The following is a 21,264-nucleotide window of genomic DNA, read 5'->3' as shown; positions in this document are numbered from 1 at the left end:
TTAAAGACAGCTGTGGGAACGTGGTCCAAACAAGGGGCTTTTTCTCCTCGGGCATGGGTGAATTCTGAAGTTAACTAGCTGATTTGCTGATCCATTCATCTGTGCCACAGATTCAAGAATAAAATGCTTCTTTCAAAGTTGTATTCCACTGAAAAAAATATCTGCAATTAACTGTGTCCCTTTTTGCTTTTCCACTCAATTACTTGGAATGTCTGTTTAAAATGGCAACTTTTGTTCAAAATCCTTCTTCAGCAGCCTCCATATTCTTTGAACATTAACCTCCACCTTTCAAATTATTAACCTGGCTGCTCAAAGGAAATAAAGTCACATTGCTACATTCCTTTAAAATAAGACAGAATCTAGAGACAATATTCTAGCCTCATAAATAAAGAAACAACAAGATTTTAGTAAATTCAATGGAGTACAAAAAAGTCTCATAACTGACGCACATAAAAAAAAATCTGAGCAGGAATGAGAAATTTGAATGTCTCAACTGCACACCATTTATGTAGTAATTATTCATTAATTATCGTGGTGGTGTGTTGATAATACTTCTTAAATTTTGTCATCATGTCAGTATATTTGAATAATTCCCTTGCAATATTTCAACATGTCATCAACATCTTCATTTCACCTCAGGAATAATCAGAGAAATTAGATGAAGAAAAAGCTATATATAGTAGAAGTCCTAAAATCCAGACTGCTCAGTGATTGGGTCAGTCCGGATTCTTGGGCTGTACTTTTAAAATTCAAATTTAAGGAGAATAAAGACGAGATGAACAGGTACATTCTGACAGTTTTATGCATTAGCAAATACAGCATGCTTCATTTATCAAAAATGAGCAGTTTTATAGAAATGAAGTCGACAAAAAAGTAAACATAATTTTTTCAATACAAAAAACATATAATACTTGAAATTATGTTTAAAAATGAACATGTTAAAAGAAAAGATAGTGTACTGTGGTGGCACACATCCTCATGGCGAACCGGCCCCGCTTGTATCGCCACGTGGCGGGACAGCCATGGGGAAATGACATCGTCAGAGGTTTCCCTGACTCCACCATCCCTTCCAGTGCTCACCCTGGGCAGCGATTATGATGTCACAATGCACCAGGTGACTGAGCTCATGCTGCCCTTATAGGGGCGTGCTGAATTTGAGTAAAATGTCATTAACGGCCCTCAATGTGGTGGCTGTGTTTCTTCCACTGCTCACACCGCCACAGTACAAATAAATTTATTTGTGCTAAGATTACCTGTATTAAGCATGGTTGCTTGTTGCTGCAGTGCATCTGTGGCACTTAAGCACCCACACATGAAAGCCCGGTAAATTTAAAAAGTTTGAGAGTTTTTAAAAAGTCCAGATTCTCAGGTGGTCCAGATTTCAGGCATCTGGATTTTTGAACTTCAACCGTAATGTAATAGATCTTTGGAATATTTATACAAATCTAATGCAAACAATTTAAAGATACAGGCACATCATTATGAAATTGCAGTGATGGCATCAATATACTAAATCATTCTAAATTAAGAGGGAGGACAAAGGTCCTGATCAGGAAAAGGTTGTTATGAAAGTGGAAATAACACCAAAGTTCGCCCACAATTTTACTCAGAAGTTGTGCAATGTGCCAAATGACTCACTCCTATTTCTCAAGTGCTTGTCCAATCCAATCACAAGGTTATAAACACAAGCAAATTATTCAGACTTTTGTAACTTTATTTGGAAAAATCCTCGAATGTGGTTCTCAGGAATTGAAGACCAACTCCTTGTTGGTTACAGACAAGCAGACACCCAAAATGCGCATTGTTAAATGATACAAGTCACCTTAATTTATCATTCATACCATGCTCGCATGGTAAAGACGAGATAGCGTTTCTCCAAGACCACGGAGCATATTTACATAAATATAAGATAGAATAGTTAAACACATTGAAATATTAAAACCTATATAGTAAAAGTCCATGGTACATTATCCTGGGAATTCAGGAGCCTGATGGCTTGGGGGAAAAAACTGTGGCCCAATCTGGGCGCAAGAGCCCGAGTGCTGCAGTATCTCCTACCAGATGGCAGAACAGATTATATGAAGAGTCCTTCACAATGTTTATTGCCTTTTGCCTGCATCGTGTTGTAGATGTCCTTCATGATAGGAAGAGAACTTTTCTACTGACTTCACTATCCTCTGCAGGGTCTTGCAGTCTGAGGAGGTACAGCTTCCTAACCAGGCAGTGATACAGAGCTGTGTTTAGCTGTACAGTTGTGGGTCAGCAGAGTGAACAGCAGTGGACTCAGCACACAGCCCTAGGAGTCCCTGTGCTTAGTGTGATGATCTTGGAGGTGCTGTTACCAATCCGGACTGCCTGAGGTCTCCCGACAGGAAGTCGAGAATCCAATTGCAGAGGGAGGTGTTTAGACCCAGCAAGTTCAAATTCCTTATCAGGTACTGAGGTATGAATGTATTGAATGCTGAGCTAATGTCAATAAACATTTTCCAGGCGGGTGAGGGCTAGGTGGAGGGCAGTGGCGATGGCATAATTCATAGAGCAGTTGGGTCTGTATGTGAACTGCAGGTGGCCTAGTGACGGGGGCAGCAGGAGCTTGATGTGCCTCATGATGAGCCTCTCAACACTTCACGATGATAGACGTGAGTGCGACAGGGCAGTTGTCATTCAGGCAGGACAGTTGTCACTGAGATGACTTCTTCGGCATGGGGACAATGCTGGCGACTTTGGAGCATGTTGGGACCATGGCACTTCTCAGGGAGTTGTTAAAGATGCTGGTGAGAACATCTGGTAGCTGAGCTGCACATCCCGAGCACTCTGTCGGGAATGTTAACCGGTCCAGCAGCCTTTTGCAGATTGACCTCGCTTAGCTCTGTCTTCATGTCGGCCACTACAAAACACAGCACCTGGTCATTTGGAGGAGAGGCATCACCAGCAGGCAGATGGTGTAGTCTTGTGGTTGGTGATGTCTTGGATGCCTTTTTCTCCTTGCTGTCCAGGAAGTGACTGTGAATACACTGGGCATGTGCACGCTTTGCTTCCCTGACGGCTTTAGACAGCTTGGCTCTTGCAATAGCTAGGGCTACCTTGTCGTCCACCCTGAAGGCAGTGTCTCATTTCCTGAGCAGCACATGCACCTCCGCTGTCATCCATGGCTTTTGATTGGAGTGGTTTTGATGGTCTTGGGCACAGTGACGTCATCAGAACACTAACTGATGTAGCAGGTCACTGATGCCGTATATTCCTCCATGGTCGGGACATTTAAATAGGCACATGGATGAAGAAAAATAGAGGATTATAGGCGTGAGGTAGGGAAGGTTTAGATTGTTGTGGAGTAGGTTTACATACTGTAGGTCAGCCATTGTTGGTCAAATGACTTGTCCTAACCCATGATGTTCCTCATTCTAATCTAAGCTTTAAACATTGATGGGATATTTGAATCTGGGACAGAAGAAGGTGTTGGAAGATAATAGCATGCAAGGAATTGAAAGCTCAGGGAAATTAAAAAGATGTGACTTCATTGAGATTAAATTAAATTCGTCATTGACTTTGGAATTAGATGAGACACCATTACTGGAACACATGTTTTAATTTTTAAACCTGCAGTCACTTGAATCAATGCAATTTTCCTCAAGGATGATTCTAGGGGTAATTTTTCTCTCTGCTAGATAAAGGGTCAGCACCAAGGGGGGCAGCACTTTTGGCTGCTACATCAGAGGGACGGAGGAGGTTAATGTTTGTTTGGCAGGTACCAGCACCCCTCTACCCCCCACTGAGTGGGGTTACGAGTGTTTACCCTAACACTCGTTCTGGCGCCGACCCTGCAGCAACATCCGTACCTTTTGCCCTTTCAGATTCCCAGGTAATAATTGCTTCAGAAGTGACAGTGTTTACAACCACATATTTCTTTCCCAGTTATGGCTCAGCAAAGTACCTTTTGGGATAGGTAGCATTACATGTCACAATTTTCATGACTAAACACTTTCTGGGAAAATAATTTCAAACTGGCAGCAGTAAATTTCCTCTTTTAGAACCATAGAACGCTACAGCACAGAAAACAGGCCATTTAGCCCTTCTAGTCTCTTAGACAGGGCCAAGAAAATTAAGTAGAACTTTGGGGGAAGAAATTTGTACCACTTACTGAACAACTTTTCCGGAATTACATTGGGAATAACAACACAATCTGATGAGTTATACTTGTTACTGTCAGAGGCTCACATCAACGGCGACAAGGGCTGAATTGGGTAAAAAGTGGAGAGATCTACTACAATCTATTAGGTTCATTGCATTTTCCTCGTCACATTGAAGAAAAAATATTTGAAGTAAAATTGGAAAACTCTTATGAGTTTAATTAATCTCAAGGTATAAGATAGAGGTTCGAGTTAGGGCAAAGCAAACAATGTACAAAAATACACCTCACTTTCACAAACCAAATTTGGCTTCTGACTCCAATGACCAGTTAGGGGACACATAAACTTGACTATTAACAAAGGCTACCCAGATTATGGATGATATTCCAGAAACCCGACTTTAAAAACATACCCACACATTTAAAAGCATCTATCAAGATATTAAATAATAATATTTATTGAGCTTCTAAAGTGACTGGATACAGTGTAGTTAAATTATGGGTTGTGTTTAAGTGACTATTTGATTGCATTTCCAATGATACTCCATGGGTTATTATAGAAAAGAACACGATTGTCTTATGGAGAAATTGGCTTACAGTCAGGATCAGGGACCATCTCTATTTAAAGATGAGCAATGTTTAAAATGTAAATTCTTCATTCCTAATCTATCGCAGAAGCAAAGGGATGTAGCTCAAATCACCATGGGAGAAAGTACAACATCACAATTCATGTAACACCAAAGAACCCAGAAGTTTCACCGTCAAGAACGACACATCTCGATTACACTTGGTAACTCAACAGCTCCCTACTGATGGGGACAAGAAAGATGTGACCATCTGATACATCAATGGAAACTCCTGGTTGTGTCTGGAGCAACCCACCCCCCCAAACTTTTCCTGGGGATTTTTTATTTCTACAGTTACATCACATGCAATGAGAAATCAAGATACAAGTTTTTAATTCGAGTGGCATTTTCGAGAATTAGATTGGCAACAACAAGGCAATCCCGTGAAAGATCCCACTGAGTCAGCAAAAACACGACGGGAGAAGTGACGGTCCCCGACAGACCTACTCACCATAAGTAGTTTCAAGTCTGCTCGCTCAGCTGGATTCTTGAATAAACTACAATTAAAAATTAGAAAATAGCACATTTCATTCATCATTCCAGAAGAGAGTTCTGACCATTTTCATGGGAGGTCATTGACCGGAAACAGCAATTGGTTTAACATATATAAGCCTGACTTACCAAACATTTCCAGCTTATTTTTCAACAACAAGCTAAGTAACTGCAAGTTTATGGTCAACCACTTTACTAACATTTTCTATCACTGTAACAACTTCACAAGCACAGTGGAAAACCTGCACAACTAGCAGGAAATAAAGCCTGCCCTCAAATAGAGTACAGCATTTAAAATGACAACTTCCAGGAATAGGATTGGCAAATTATTGACCAGCTCAGCAAGGTTAGTACAGTGGTTACAGCACCAGCGATCGGGGCCAGGGTTCGAATCCTGTGCTGTCTGTAAGGAGTTTGTACTTTCTACCCACATCTGCGTGGATTTTCCCCATGGGGTCTCCAGTTTCCTCCCACCGTTCAAAACGTACTGGGGGCGTAGGTGAAATGGGTGTAAATTGGGCAGCATGGACTCATGGGCCGAAATGGCCTGTTACCATGCTAAAGAAATAAAATTTAAAAAAAAACACCTGCCACTGCTCCTCCACTAACCCATCTCTTGACATAGTTACACAGTTCACTCGACAACTCTAACTTCATTCTGTTGTGTTTGCCTATGTTTAAGTTCAGGACTTTGGTTATGATCCCCTCAATCTGTGCCTGGAGTTTTAACATGTTCTAACCTCTGCTCCCTCAGACATCCTTACCACAACATCTCTAATTAATCCTACCTTTAAACAGCTACTTCAATACTCTTTTCCCCAATTAAAAATGGGGATTCCAGGAGGAAGACAAACTTTTTGTGATTAACAAAGGAATTGTAGAAAAACACCAATTCCATGTCTACAACATACTAGCAAGAGTTAGTTGTTCCCAGAGGGCAGGGATACAAGAAGTTGAAGGAAAGACTGTGATGTTGTCTACATGGACTTCAGTAAAGCCTTTGGCAAGGTCCTAAGTGGGAGGTTAGTCAGGAAGGTTCAGTTGCTCAGTGTTCGCAATGAGGTAGGAAACCTTTACAGGAGAAGCAAGAGAATGGCAGTGGATGATTGCTTCTCTAACTGGAGGCCTGGGACTAGTGGTGTGCCTCAATGATCGATGCTGGATCCATTAATGTTTATCGTCTATATTAATGATCTGTATGATAATGTGGTAAGCTGGATTACCAAGTCTGCAGATGATAAAAAGATTGCTGGTATAGTGGACAATGAGGAGGGCTTTCAAAGCTTGCAAACGATTCTGGAACAGCTGGAAAAATAGGCCGCAAAATGTCAGATTGGATTTAAGGCAAACAAGTGTGAGGTGTGGTACTTTGTAAGGACAAACCAAGGTATGACATACCCACTAAATGGTAGGACATAGAGGAGTGCGGTAGAACAGAAGGATCTGGGAATAGATACACAATCTCCTGAAAGTGGTGTCACAGGTAGAAAGGGTCAGAGAGAGCTTCTGGCACTTTGGTCTTCATAAATCCAAGTATTGAGAATAGGAGTTGAGGTTTTATGTTGTGCAAGACATCGATGAGGCCAAATTTGGAGTATTGAGTATTGTGTGCAGTTTTGATCACCTACCTACAGGACGAATATCAATAACATTGAAAGAGTACAGAGGAGACAATGATTTTGCTGGGACTTGAAGAACTGACTTACAAGGTGAAACAGATTAGGACTTTATTCACTGGAATGGAGAAGAATGAGGGGAGAATTCTGACGAGCATAGATAAATGCAAGCAGATTTTTTTTTCCATTGAGATAAAATCCAGATGACATGGGTTAAGGGTGAAAGGGGAAAAGTTTAAAGGGGACATTTTCCAAATGCAGGCTCAATTTTGATATTTAAGACAGACGTAGGGATGGGACGGGTATGGAGAGTTATGGCCTGGGTGTAGGTCAGTGGGACTAGGCAGAATAGTTTTGCCTGTCTCCGTACTGTAATGCTCTATGGTTTTAAACAGCAGCAAGACATTAAGATAATCAAGGCAGGTGTGTAAACCCTGGAAGCTGTGAATGAAAACATTAATAAGAGGACGTTGCTGGGAAGTTGAATGCAAACTCTGCACCAACCTTCAAGAGGATACTGCAAATATCCCAGAGGTATCTGATGGACTAGTTAGTAACAGTATGCAAGAACTTGTAGCTACCATCATCATCAGGAACAAGGTACCAAATAAAAACTAATGAAACCAAAGGCAGACAACTCCAACTCGCTAGGCTCCAATGCCCTGTTTTAAGTGAAATGGTGGCAGAGACAATCGAGACATTGGCGAGTTTCACAAAACCCAATTCTGGAGAAGTGCCAGTGGATCGGAAAACTACAACTGCAATTCGACTGTTCACGGGAGGGAGACAAAACATTCCATCACTAGGATGGTTACCGTAACTTTTGTTGGTGGCTTAATGTTGGAGCCCACAAACAATGATGAAATAGCTCTTCGTTTAGAGAAGCTTTAGTGCAATCAAACCATGTCAACCTGATTCTATCAAAAGTAAATTACGTCTGACCAATTTGCCAAGGATTTTTGGGGCATAACAAGCAGAGGCAATACAGGGGAATGTGTACTTGGCTTTCCAGAAGACAGGTGACAAGGTACCACGTAAGACAAAAGCTCATGGTAATGAGGAGTAAGTAAATTCGCACAGATTGAAAACTGGGAAGACCGTCAGGGTCTTTTTCAGTCTAGAAGAATGTAACTAATGCAGTTAGTTTCAAGGCTAAGATCTTGGACCTCATTTATTTATGTTAATTTCCTGGAGGAGGAGGAGGGCAGAGCATAAAGTATCAAGGCTTGTCAATTGCAAAAATAACTGGGAGGGTATGATGATCTTTGGACAGGATAAAGGTAAGTTGGGCGAAAACTTGGCAAATGCAATTTAAATGTGGGAAAGTGAGGTCATTCACTATGGTAAAAGAATCTAAAGGGCAGATTAACTAAATGGTAAAAGATTGCAAGTCATTGGGGTACAGAAGGATATAGGTGCAAAAAGGTGAGCAGACAGGGGCAAGTGGTTAGAAGCGCAAATGGCACACTGGATTTTGTGGCAAGAGGTGAGAGTTAAGAAATAGTTATTATTCTAACTGTATAGGATTTTGATGAGGCCACATTTGAAGTACTGTGAAGAGTTCTGGTCCCTTATTGAAAGGAGAATTTGTTAGCATTGGAGGCAGTTCAAAGGAGATTCAGTACGCCAATTTTTGGGATGAAAGGGTTATCTTGTCATCAAGAACTACAGTATCCTTTGGGGTTAGAAGAATGAAGAGTGCTACTGAAGATCCTGAAGTAGGAGAACCATAAAATGGAGGTGTGTTCGAATGCCTCTGAATGGATTGGATGTTTGGAATTCCCTATCCTGGAAGATTGAGGAGGCTGGATTACTGCAGATATTTAAAGAGGAAGATGAGCTTTTTGGAAGATTGAATTGAGGGCTCTAGTGGAACTGGCACAAAAGAGATAGCATGCTGAATGGCAAAGCAGGAATAAAGGGCTGAGTGGCCTAACCCCTCTTGCTGATGAAATAATTAATTGCATTTTTTTCTGATTCAGTTGAACTTTTTCAGCCTCATCATTATCAATCTGCAACATGAAAATCAGGTTGTTTGCTTAAATGTAATGTTTTGGTGCAGAGATTTCAGAAACTTGCAAAAAATGTTTTCAATGGAGAAAATATAGACAAAACAGTGTCACAAAAGCACCACAAAACCTTTCACAGAGCATCAACATTCACATCATACTATCTGTAAACTTCCTTACATTTCAACAAATGCAGAAGACCTTGCTTTAAATTCATCACAAACTCAAAACCACATTTACTCTGGGACTTCAAGGACCTCACAAGGTTCCTATTGGGTTTATCAAATATCTCAAATTCCCTCAAATGTCGTGTCCTAACAACTTTCCAAAGATTTTTACCGACTTCCCTTCAGGTTTTTTTTATAAATTATGTTCTCTTCTTACTGACTTATCAGTCATTGAAGTTAATTGATCCCTATTCACCTCATCAAGTTCCATAAAGCTCTAACATTGAGCAAATATAACAAACTGAAATCTATCAAATTATAAATACTTCCAACGGATGCTGCGTGACCTACTGAGTTTCTCCAGCATGTTGGTGTACTGCACCCAACCCCTGTAGAGTTTCTTGTTTAACTATCAAATTATTGTGCTGTGCTCTCAAGTGGCATTTCTGAGAAACTAGCTAATGAGTTGTAAAGGGCATCTGGTTGGTGACAACTCCAGTATCTTCCAAGGCTGTATATATCAGAGTGCAGAAGGAATATACCATCCATTTGAAGTTCATCTCTTGGACGTTAGAACAAGTAGTTCAGGTATTAACGATGATTTGCTTCACAAAGTAAGCTAGTATCTTGAAATTAAGCTCAATTGGATTCATAACAATGAAATCTCTTTTTTGTAATATTTTATTTATCATTTTAATACATTTAAAAATCATACCAAAAGTAAAGCATCAAGAAAACCCCTGCCTTCACTCCTCTTCTCTCTATACAAATCCAATGAAACTTTTCTTATGCCAAACAAATCAAATGGAGATTCAGGGCTTGTATTGAAGGTAATAAATCAAATCTCTTTCATTATTTGTTTCCATGCAATTGTGCAATAATGAAAGACTCCAGTTTTTGCTCTGAACCCAAATTCAATCCCCCAATAATGGTACTTAATATTGGAGACTTCTCCCACACAGAGGATCATCGAGCAGGTCAGGCAGTGTCAGTAGGTCAGGCAGCGTCCGTGGAAAGTGAAGCAAGAGTCATGTTAACTCCTAGCATGGAGTATTGTGCTCTACCCTGGTCACCACATTACAGGAAGGATGCAGTAGGAATAGAAAGAGCAAAGAAGAGATTCGCCAGATTGTTGCCCGAAATGAATGGTTGTAGTTATAAGGGGAGATTGGATAGGCTAGGTCTTATTTTCGCTGGAACGTATAAGGCTAGGAAGTGACCCAATGGAGATTTATAAAATTATGAGGGGCATCTATAGGACAGCTAGTTGAATTATATATTTTTTTTGTCTATGGCAGGGGAATCTAAACCTCGGTGGCAGAGGTTTAAAGAGAAAGGGGGTAAATTTAAAGCAAAAGAGGGAAACCTTTCTAGACAGGGTGCTGATTAGCATAATGACCTGTCAGAGGAAGTGGCAGAGACAGATACAATTACAACATTCAAAGGGTATTTGGACAAGTACGTACAGAAAAGGGATGGTAGAATGTGGACCAATGCAGGCAACTGGCATGTGTGCAGAAAGTGGGCTAAAGGAGCCCATTCTGGTTCTATGATTCTATTAATTTTCTGAACTCAACTTTTATTTCCATGTGCAATCATATCATGTGAGCATTCATGTAACAGATGTGTGCAGCGCATCAATCTATCGTATTCAAGTTCTGTTCATAGAGGCACCCACAAACTTATTCTAAACAATATGCAGTCACCTTTATATTTAAACATACACTTCTTCATATGCCCATCGTGACTCTTTCCAGCTTAAAGAGAGGGTCAGAATAAATCTTATTCAATTTATCACTGTATTCATCACTATATATACACATCTCATCTGTGTACATTACTCCAATTGCATGTAGAGTGCTACATGCACCCCACCACCCCACCACTGAGAATATGGAGGTTATATCCTTAATCAATTGTGGTACACCTGTAACTGTAGTATTACCGGCTGAAAACATCGGTCCTTAGTTGAAGTTTAGCTGTTACGCTTTCATCAAATGTACACTTTTTTTAAAAATCGTTCCTTCTGTTGTTGGACAGTTGGTGGTTTTACATTTCTCCATAATGCTATAATCATCTTCAACTGCAACACCCCAAGTAAACATACCTGGTTTTTGGTATCTATGTCCTCCGCAGCCACTCCTAATATTTGACATGCTGCCTCCATACGTAGGTCTACCCCCATGATTTGCTTAAATTCCACCTGAAACTCTCTCCAATATTGATATACTTCAAGACAGTCCCAAAAAACATGGGTTAGATCTCCAATCTTCCCGCATTCTCTCCAACATAATTCTGAGATGCTCCTGTACCTCGCCAACACATGAGGAGTCTTAAATAATCTTATTTAAATTTTCCATTCAAACTCTCTCCAAGTAGGATTACTTGTTAACGTGACCATCAAGGCATTTCATCTGTAATCCAAATAAATGTTAATTTCTACTTCCCATTTCGGTTTCATTTCCATCGTGTTTCCTGTTACGTTATCTTGAAGCCATCTGTGTAAGTGAACTATCAGGTTCTCCTTTATCACTCCCTGCATAGTCCAGCATGAAAATCTTTTCTACATATCTGCTCCCAATTTGCACGTGTCTGTAAGTAGTGCCGCACTTGAAGAAATCTAAAACAAAAAATCCATCCCTGACAAACCAAATTCTTTCTGAAGGTGTTCATATGATTTCAAAGTTACCCCACAAGGAGCTGATCCACAATAGTGAGCTCTTTATCTGCCTATTTTCTAAAGCCATTGTCTACTTTTTCAGGCAGGAATTCTGGGATAGCTACTATTTGTAATGCTCTGGATATAGAGTTAAAAAAACTTTAGTTATTTTCTAATAGCCAAGCAAGTTTTCATTGTGAATTTAATCAATTCATTCTCTATTTTTAATTTCTTCCAGTTTGCTTGGCTTAGGAATGGTAGCCCTTTCAAAGAAATATTGGGGCATGAATTTTGTTCATACTCACCCAACCCGTTTCCATATAATTTGTTATCCATGAAATCAGGGTCCTCAGTTGTGCTTCTGCTCAGTAGTAATATTTAATGTGGGGAAAATTAAGGCCTGATAATAACAAAAGTCTAATTCTAGGCTTTTTATTTTGCCATATAAACTTGATAACAATTTGTCAAGAGCTTTAAATGCTATCATAGGAACTCCTACCGGCAAAGACTGGAATAAAACAAGCAGTCTGGGAAAAACATTCATTCGGACAGTTTCAATTCTACCAATTAATGATATGGGGAGATCTCCCATCTGAGCATACCTGCCTTTATCTCCTTCAGTAACTTTTCATAATTGGGTTCATACAGTTTTAAGATGAAGGGAGAGATAAAAATGCTTAGTTATTTGAAGCCCTCTCTAGACCAATGAAACCTGATAATCTATTACTTTTCAACACAAAACCTCAACTCTGCTTCTATTTCCACAGATGCCACCTGACCCAACTCTTAGAAGCATTTATTTAATTATGGATTTCCTGCATGCAAAGTAGCTTTTTAAAAAAATTTTGGGTGGGTTATTCCCTATCCAAAACAATTCTTATTTTTTTCTATTAATCTATTTTTTTTAAAAACCCACCAGGAAAATGTTTACAGCTTAATCTAATTTTAAAAAAACCACCAGGAAAATGTTTACATTTTAATCTAATTTATAAAAACCCACCAGGAAAATGTTTACATTTTAATCTAATTAAAAAAACCCACCAGGAAAATGTTTACATTTTAATCTAATTAAAAAAACCCACCAGGAAAATGTTTACAGTTTAATCTAATTAAAAAAAAACAGGAAAATGTTTACATTTTAATCTAATTTAAAAAACCCACCAGGAAAATTGCCTATTGACATCACTTTGCTCTTCATTAATTGGTAGAATTGAAACTGTCCGAATGAATGTTTTTCCCAGACTGCTTGTTTTATTCCAATCTTTGCCGGTAGGAGTTCCTATGATAGCATTTAAAGCTCTTGACAAATTGTTATCAAGTTTATATGTTGAAAAATCAACATAGATTGTGTAAAGGTTTAGTTAAATTGATTTAGTTTAATGCCTATTGTGCTGTCGATGATATGTTTCTGGTGTTTGTTCACAATCGTGATATTAATTTTGATCCATTTTTTTGGGGGGGCGGGGGGGGCTGGAGAAAAAAAAAATAAACTGTCTAAAAATGTGAAAATCCCAAACTTTTTACTGCGCTTGAACAGCCTTTTCTCCACCTGTACCTTAACTTTGAATTTATTTGGTTATAATTAGTGCTTCAATGTTAACGGGGATAGTTAAATAGCAAGGGGAAGAAAGAGGAGCAAATATCTGAGAAAATCACATGCATATGTATGAAGAGCAAAGTGATGTCAATAGGCAATATGGAACAATGATCACCATATCACAAGCTAGAAATAATGGATGGGATGAAAAATTGATGAGGAGGCATAGTGAAGCAAGTTATATTTAAAATAACATGTCATCTTACATTGCAGAGGCAAGTTTGCAGAAGGGCAAAAGAATCCAGATACAATAGGTGACCACTGTAGAAGGAGGTGTTGGTACAAGTGGAACACCTCCTGTGGACAAAGGGGTAGTTACAAAGGGGGAGATTGGTGGGAAGGAAGAAATGAATGAGGGAGATATCCCTGTGGAAGGCGGGGGGGGGGGGGGAGCAGGAAAGGGTGCTGGATGATATATTGGATGTGGAGGCTGATGGGGTGGTAGGTGAGGACAAAGTAAATCCCGTCCTTGTTGCATGTGGGGGAAGAGGGGGATATACGGGTGAGGGTTGAGTTGATCATGATAGAAAGAAAGCTATGCTGTTTGAAGGAAGACGACATCTCTGATGATCTGGCATGAAAGACCTTGTCCTGGGACCAGATTTGATAGAGAATGAGGAATTGAGAGGAAGGAATGGACTCTATAGAGGAGACAGAGTGTGAAGCTGTGTAGTCGAATTAGCTATAGAAGTTGATAGTTCTCAACAAACATCTTCTAGAAACCTATCCATCGAGTAACATTTTTTTTGGTCAAAAATGTCCATTTTCTATCATAACCTGCATTGTATTGCTCCGAGCTTGCTATAATTCTTTCATTTCATTGAATTACCAAAATTAATTTAATGGAATACAAATTGTTATCTGGTCATTAATATTTTATGAATATTAGCTTGAAAAATAGATTAACAATATGTGGGAGAATTCAGATTTCTCAAAGTTGGATTATACATAATCCAGGGAGTCCTGTATTAGATGTCAAAGAAGGCATAAAGGCAGATAAATCCCAAAGACCTTTTGATGTGCATGGGAGGAAGCTGGCCACAAGGGAGCGCCCGCTAACTGGAAGACAAGGAAAAAGTTGCACATGCTCAGCTCTCCCACCTTCTACCATTTACTTACACACTAAGCGGCAAAGCTTTGGTGGTGGAAAGAAACAGGAGCACTTGGAGCAAGCCCATGTGGTCACAGGACGAAAGTGTAACTCAACACCGACAACACCCAAGGTCAGGATTGAACCTGGGTCTCCGGCACTGCAGGGCAGTGACTCCACTGAGTACACCATTACGCCACTAATTTATTACTCTCAATCTTCTAGTAACCTGGATAATAGTGCAGGAGAATAAGCAGATTTGTAGTTGACATTAGATGGTGTGAATGATTATAATATGGAGAAGTTTTGCTCCTGCAAAATAGGCAAAGGGAGTGAACTACACAAAGGTCAGGAAGAGTAATGTCATGCATTAGGTAGGCCAAAAATTAAACTCGTTTGTAGGGAACTGCAAAGCATGAAGGAGAGATTTGAGTTTGGGTCTCATTGTTAAGGTCAAGAGCAAATGCAGCTAAAGGTGGCAGGGTGGCATTAACAGAACCATTCAGTATAATCAACATTTGGCATTCCAGGAACATTCCAGCTTAACAGTCCAAGGAGACCCAAGGGATATAATGTAAGAATAGGAGCTGGATAGATAATAGGCAGTTTTTAAATTAAAAACGGCAAGTTCCTGACTGAGGAAGTGATTGCGGTGAGAATCTGATACTGGTTTTACAATTTTAGTATTATGCATCTTAGACTTTAAAATGTTAGCAAATTAAATTTCAACACTCAAACCAGTTGATATTGTAAGAGTGAGACAGTGTCATTTTTGCCAAGGGTATACAACAGATCTGATAAAATAGTACAATGAAAATACCTGAATAACTTGATTATTTATCCCTTGCTTTGTCTGTTCTGAACCCTAACTCACAAAAGTGTACAGCACAATTACTTACCATTTATTTACAAACTCTTGAAAGTCCTGTGAAAATACACCAATAGGGAGTTGAGGTGGTGGCTGGAATGAAAAAAAGTGTGAGCAGGTCCAGAAACTTTATCTCTCGATACAATTGGCTGGCAGATAGTCAAAAACCTGCAATTCTGCACGTTAATTAATTACTGGACAATACCAGTAAATCATGTTCAAATGACCTCGTTCTACTTTACACCCTGTTGCTTTGGTCAACTTATTTCCACTTATCCCAAGTAAACTCTCATTTATTTTCAAGAATGCCAAGGTCTACCTTAAAAACATTCAGTCTGGTTCCACCACCCTCTTAGGCAGAGAGTTCACTCACACCTAAATCTTTAAATTTACAAATTGATCCAGACAGCCAAATTGAGCTGACTGCTACCAGCGTTGAGATCCTTTGTAGACAAGTTCAGTTCAAACTTCTGTTGTCCTGCAAGAAGCCCTGAACCAATTGTGTGTTCGATCTATCATTTTTAGACTCCATATGGGCTCCAGAAGTAGTGCCAGTTATGCCAGATTTCCCCAGCATTATTAGGATGCAAATGATAAAGAGGACTCTAAATACATAAAATTTAGATTAAATATTTAAAAAAAAAAATTAATTCCATTCAGGGTGCTGATCTTTAGTGTTGCAGGTGGGAGATGATTTTGAAGATATCAATTGTGAGAGGACATCTAGATGCAGTAAAAGTGAATTATATTGCATGCCTGACCCTTTTTCCATTGAAGCAAAGAAGACATATCTGCTTCTCCAAATGTTTCACACGTTGGTCAAAACAGACAGAGTATAAATGAAGTACAGGTACACAATCCTTTATCCGGAACCCTTGGGGGACAGTGTGTTCTGAATTTCAGATTTTTCCGGATTTTGGAAAGCCAGATTTAAACCCACCCGAATTATACTGCCATATCCACACCCACCCCCTTCCAGTCGCGCTGCTGGTCTCCCCCCTCGCCCGCCCGACTCGCACTGCCGGTCTCCCCCCTCGCCTGCCTGACTCGCGCTGCCGGTCTCCCTCCCTCGGCCGCTCAACTTGCGCTGCCAGTCTCCTCCCCTCACCCGCCCGAATCGCGCTGCCGGTCTCCCTCCCTCGCCTGCCCAACTCGCACTGCCTGTCTCCTCCCCTCGCCCACCCGAACCGCGCTGCCAGTCTTATCCCCTCACCCGCCCGAATCGCGCTGCCAGTCTCATCCCCTCGCCCGCTCGACTCGCACTGACGGTCTCCCGCCCACCCGACTCGCCCTGCCAGTCTCTACCCCTCACCTGCCCGACTTGCGCTGCCATCTCTCGCCCCATTTGCTGGATTTTGGAGCTTTCCAGATTTTAGATGTCTGGATAAAGTATTGTGTACCTATACTGCTAATGTGGCAGGTTTTGAATTGAGCTTGTTTGTATATAAAAAGGGAATAGTGAATCATACAAATTACAGCTCATAGAACACTCTTCATTTTATAAAGCAAGCTTTTGTTTCCATAAACAAGTACAAACCTCATTAACAATATAGTCCAGAAGTTCAAAAATAGCCATGGCTGGTCGACTGTCCATCCCGTGCCCTGAATAATAGAAAGGGAATAAATCAGCTGAAGCACTCATAGTTCCAAGCTACAAGTCAGATCTCTGGCCCAATGATCACAGTGGGTCCAACGCAAAATCCTGGACATCCAAGAACAGAATACAGTGCAAATACTGAGCAAGTCAAATAAGGCAATAGGGAGAGAAAGTGAAAGGATTAACATTTCTCATCAATGGACTGAATCTTGACTGACAGCCCATTTCCCCAGACTCTTCCCTACGTCTATGCGTGGGCCTGACAAACATTGTCATCTGGTCCTATTGTGCATTTCTAACATTTTTCCCAAAACATGCAGGTTTATGGGTCAACGGCTCCTCTAATGTGTGTCGTTTTTTTGGGGGGGGGTGGGGGTTTGGAGTTCGTGGGAATGTAGGGAGAATACTTTAAAGGTGTGTGCTTGCTGGGCTGCAAGGCCTGCTTCTGTGTATCATTATAGTTAAGGTGATGCTATTACAGCTGCAGTGATCCGGGTTCAAATGCACCTGCGTCTGTAAGGAACTTGTACGTTCTCCACATGTCTGCAAGCAGACCAATCTTGTTCAGTGAGATAAAGCGCCTGCTGCGAGTTCTTCCAAACCCATAAATGAGGACTCAATCCAATGTAGTCACAACACAGGACTACACTAAACAAAAACAGTGTGGAAATGACAGAGAAACAATCCCACAACCAACCAATGACCAAAGCTGGTAGAGAGTTCAGAATCAGAATTTATCGTGATGAACAATCATGAAATTCGGTGTTTTGCAGCAGTATCATAGAGCAAAATTAATATTCAAATTATAACCATCTTACAACATTTCTACAAAAATTTTTTAAAAAGTGCACGAAGAAGTAAGGCAGAGTCCTTGGTTCATTGATTATTCAGCAATCTGATGGCAGCGGAGAAGAAGCTGCCCTTGTGCCATTGAGTGCTCGTCTTTAGGCTCTTGTATCTTTTCTCGATGGTAGCAGAGTGACAAGGGCATGACCTGGGTGGAGGGGGTCTTTGTGGATAGAGGCTGGTTTTTTAAGACAGTGCCTCATGTCAACGTCCTTGATGGAGTGAAGTCTGGTGACGTCGCAGGCTGAGTCAACAACTTTCTGGAGTTTATTCTTGTCCTGAGAGTTGGCACCTCCGTACCAGGCAGTGATGCAACCAGCCAGAATGCTCTCCACAGAACATTATAGAAGTTTACAAGAGGCTTCAGTGACATACCAAATCTCCTCAGACACTTTACAAAATGTAGCCACTGGCGAGCCTTCTTTGTGATTGCATTGACATTAACTCAGGAGGAAGTAGATTTAAAAAAAAACACTCTTCCTCAAACGCAGCACACAAAAATGTTGCAAGAACTTCAGTCACACAGAGCACCAATGACATTGTTTCCCTTGCCCAAACCTACCACCCCACCAGCCTTTGCATCCAACATATTCTCCACAATTTTCACTGCGATCCCACCCACCAGCCACACCTCCCCCTCTCCCCTATGTGCCTTCCGTAGGGATCACTTACTCTACAAATCCCTTGTCCAATCATCCCTTCCCATCAATTGCACCCCCCACCCCCCGGCACTTATCACTGTGACCACAATAAGTGTTACACTTGCACTTACACCTCTTCCCTCACCACTAATCAGAGTCCCAAGTAGCCCTTCCAAGGGAAGCAACACTTCATCTGTGAATCTGTAGGGGTCATCTACTGCATCTGATGTTCCCAATGCAACTGTCTTCATAATGGGAAGACTGGATGCAAAGTGGGAAAATCACTTCATTGAACATTTTCGCTGTCTTCTGCAAGAGCAAGGACTTCTCAGTGGTGATCCACTTAAATGCTGCACCCCATTGACAAACTGACATGTTTGTCCTTGGTCCTCATGCACTGCCAAGCTGAGGCCACTCATAAATTGCAGCAGCATGTATTCTGTCTTCAACTAGACAGCTTTAATATCAACCTCCAATTTCTGTTAACCCCCTCCCTCCCTCTCTCTCACACTCATTGCTCCACCTTCCTTCCTCCAGCTTCTTCTCTTCCTTCTATCAGAGAGCCATCTTTCTTCAACCTCTGCCCCCCCCCACCCATCACCTCTTAGCTCCTATCTCTTATTTCCCTTTCCACCTGTATCCACCCATCACTTGCTTGCCTGTACGTCTCCTCCCTTCTGCTTTCCCCTCCTTTTATTAGGACATCTTCTTGATTTAAGGCACTCCCTCAGAAGGGCTCAGGCCCGAAATGTCAACTGCCTTTTACACCTAATGTCGCTATGTAACCTGCTGAGTTTCACCAGCACTTCTGGGCACTGCACCCCAGCATTTTGAGAAATCTTGTTTACCTCTTCATCTATAAAGGGAATTCCAGGATTGTGTCAGGGCCAAAACTGATGCACATCAAACAATATTCAACCAGAACAATTAACTAGCTCCAGAATTAGCCAAGCTCTTCCAGCCTTGTTACACTAATGGCATTGACTCAACAATGTAGAAATCTACTCGTCTATTTTCTGATGCATATGGAACTAAAGAGCCAGAGAGGTATATTGAAAACAATTCCTTCTGCCCATCAAAATCATACCAACATGAAGTATCCATTTGCACACTTTTTAAAAAAATGTTTTCCCCATATTCCCATCAACTTCGCTAGGATTATATACACCAAGGTCAATTTAGCCAAAAACTCATATCTGAAATTTCACAAGACAAACCAGAGCAACTGAAGGAAACCCACACTGTAATTGGGAGAATGTCACACTGACAGTACAGAAATTAAACGCAGCAGTGTTACAAGTAATCATCTGCAAACATTCTTAGATCAAATATTGATGAAAAGCAGGTCATTGCTGAAGTTTGTTGTGTCTGGGACAAGGCCTTGAGTAAGTCCAGCCTGGAGCTGAGATGATCAACTTTTAGTAACATTTTTCTGTGTGGGGTAAGATCCCACACAATGTTGTACTATTCCCTTGGTATCCAGTGACTGTTTTTTTTAAACCAGGGGTTCTTAATGTCCTATTAGGTCAAATTCCTGCTTTGCGGAAACTGCCAAAATGTTTGGCCTGGAAGTCAGCCTGAAGAAAACTGAGGTCCTTCATCAGCCAGCTCCCCACCATGACTACCAGCCCCCCCACATCTCCATCGGGCACACAAAACTCAAAACGGTCAACCAGTTTACCTATCTCGGCTGCACCATTTCATCAGATGCAAGGATCGACAATGAGATAGACAACAGACTCGCCAAGGCAAATAGCGCCTTTGGAAGACTACACAAAAGAGTCTGGAAAAACAACCAACTGAAAAACCTCACAAAGATAAGCGTATACAGAGCCGTTGTCATACCCACACTCCTGTTCGGCTCCAAATCATGGGTCCTCTACCGGCACCACCTACGGCTCCTAGAGCGCTTCCACCAGCGTTGTCTCCACTCCATCCTCAACATCCATTGGAGCGCTTACGCCCCTAACGTCGAAGTACTCGAGATGGCAGAGGTCGACAGCATCGAGTCCACGCTGCTGAAGATCCAGCTGCGCTGGATGGGTCACGTCTCCAGAATGGAGGACCATCGCCTTCCCAAGATCGTATTATATGGCGAGCTCTCCACTGGCCACCGTGACAGAGGTGCACCAAAGAAAAGGTACAAGGACTGCCTAAAGAAATCTCTTGGTGCCTGCCACATTGACCACCGCCAGTGGGCTGATAACGCCTCAAACCGTGCATCTTGGCGCCTCACAGTTTGGCGGGCAGCAACCTCCTTTGAAGAAGACCGCAGAGCCCACCTCACTGACAAAAGGCAAAGGAGGAAAAACCCAACACCCAACCCCAACCAACCAATTTTCCCTTGCAACCGCTGCAATCGTGTCTGCCTGTCCCGCTTCGGACTTGTCAGCCACAAACGAGCCTGCAGCTGACGTGGACTTTTTACCCCCTCCATAAATCTTCGTCCGTGAAGCCAAGCCAAAGAAAAAAAAAATTAGGTCAAATTATGTCTGAAAGTCAATGGCAGTCACTCTCTCCACTCCTTTATAATTCAGTTCTTTGAACCAAGCCTGGAGACCAAGTCTGGAGCCAATTGGCACTAGTGAGGAAATAGCACACACAAGCTTAAAACTACTCTTGACATCAAAGCAGCATTTGATCGAGTGTTACATCAGCGTCAAAACTAGATGAATGTTCATCAAGAGGAAAACATCACCATGGCTGGGGTCACATCTGACACAACAGAAGATGGAAGCAAACATCAGAGGCCAACTATACCACAACATTACTATCCTCCCAGGGTAGTGTCTTGGGAACGTTCATTGCTATCTAACTCAATCATCTTTGGCTGGAAGTGGGAAAACTCAATGGGACAATCCATGCAATCAACAAGAACCAGTCAACACTCGTCAGACAAACCTGGGGTATGGCAATCAATCTCAAATTTA

At 41.3% G+C, this 21,264-nt stretch overlaps 1 protein-coding gene across 3 annotated transcripts in view; it reads right to left on the bottom strand.

The window, feature by feature from the left end:
- Positions 1-21,264, bottom strand: part of LOC138758913 (dual specificity mitogen-activated protein kinase kinase 2) — an 84,413-nt gene that overhangs the window by 5,154 nt on the left and 57,995 nt on the right. For 2 of the 3 annotated variants that reach the window (XM_069928523.1, XM_069928521.1), the window contains exons 8-10: positions 16,788-16,852; positions 15,282-15,343; positions 5,204-5,249 (exon numbers count right to left, since the gene is read on the bottom strand). In XM_069928523.1, the coding sequence (XP_069784624.1) occupies positions 5,204-5,249; positions 15,282-15,343; positions 16,788-16,852 (173 nt within the window). The remainder of the gene's footprint in view (positions 1-5,203; positions 5,250-15,281; positions 15,344-16,787; positions 16,853-21,264) is intronic. The other variant, XM_069928522.1, reaches the window with a different exon arrangement.

Source organism: Narcine bancroftii, chromosome 3, assembly GCF_036971445.1.
Source record: "Narcine bancroftii isolate sNarBan1 chromosome 3, sNarBan1.hap1, whole genome shotgun sequence".
Taxonomy (NCBI): Eukaryota; Metazoa; Chordata; class Chondrichthyes; order Torpediniformes; family Narcinidae; genus Narcine; species Narcine bancroftii.
Note: the sequence above shows the minus strand (reverse complement) of the source record. Positions and strands in the feature narration are given on the sequence as shown.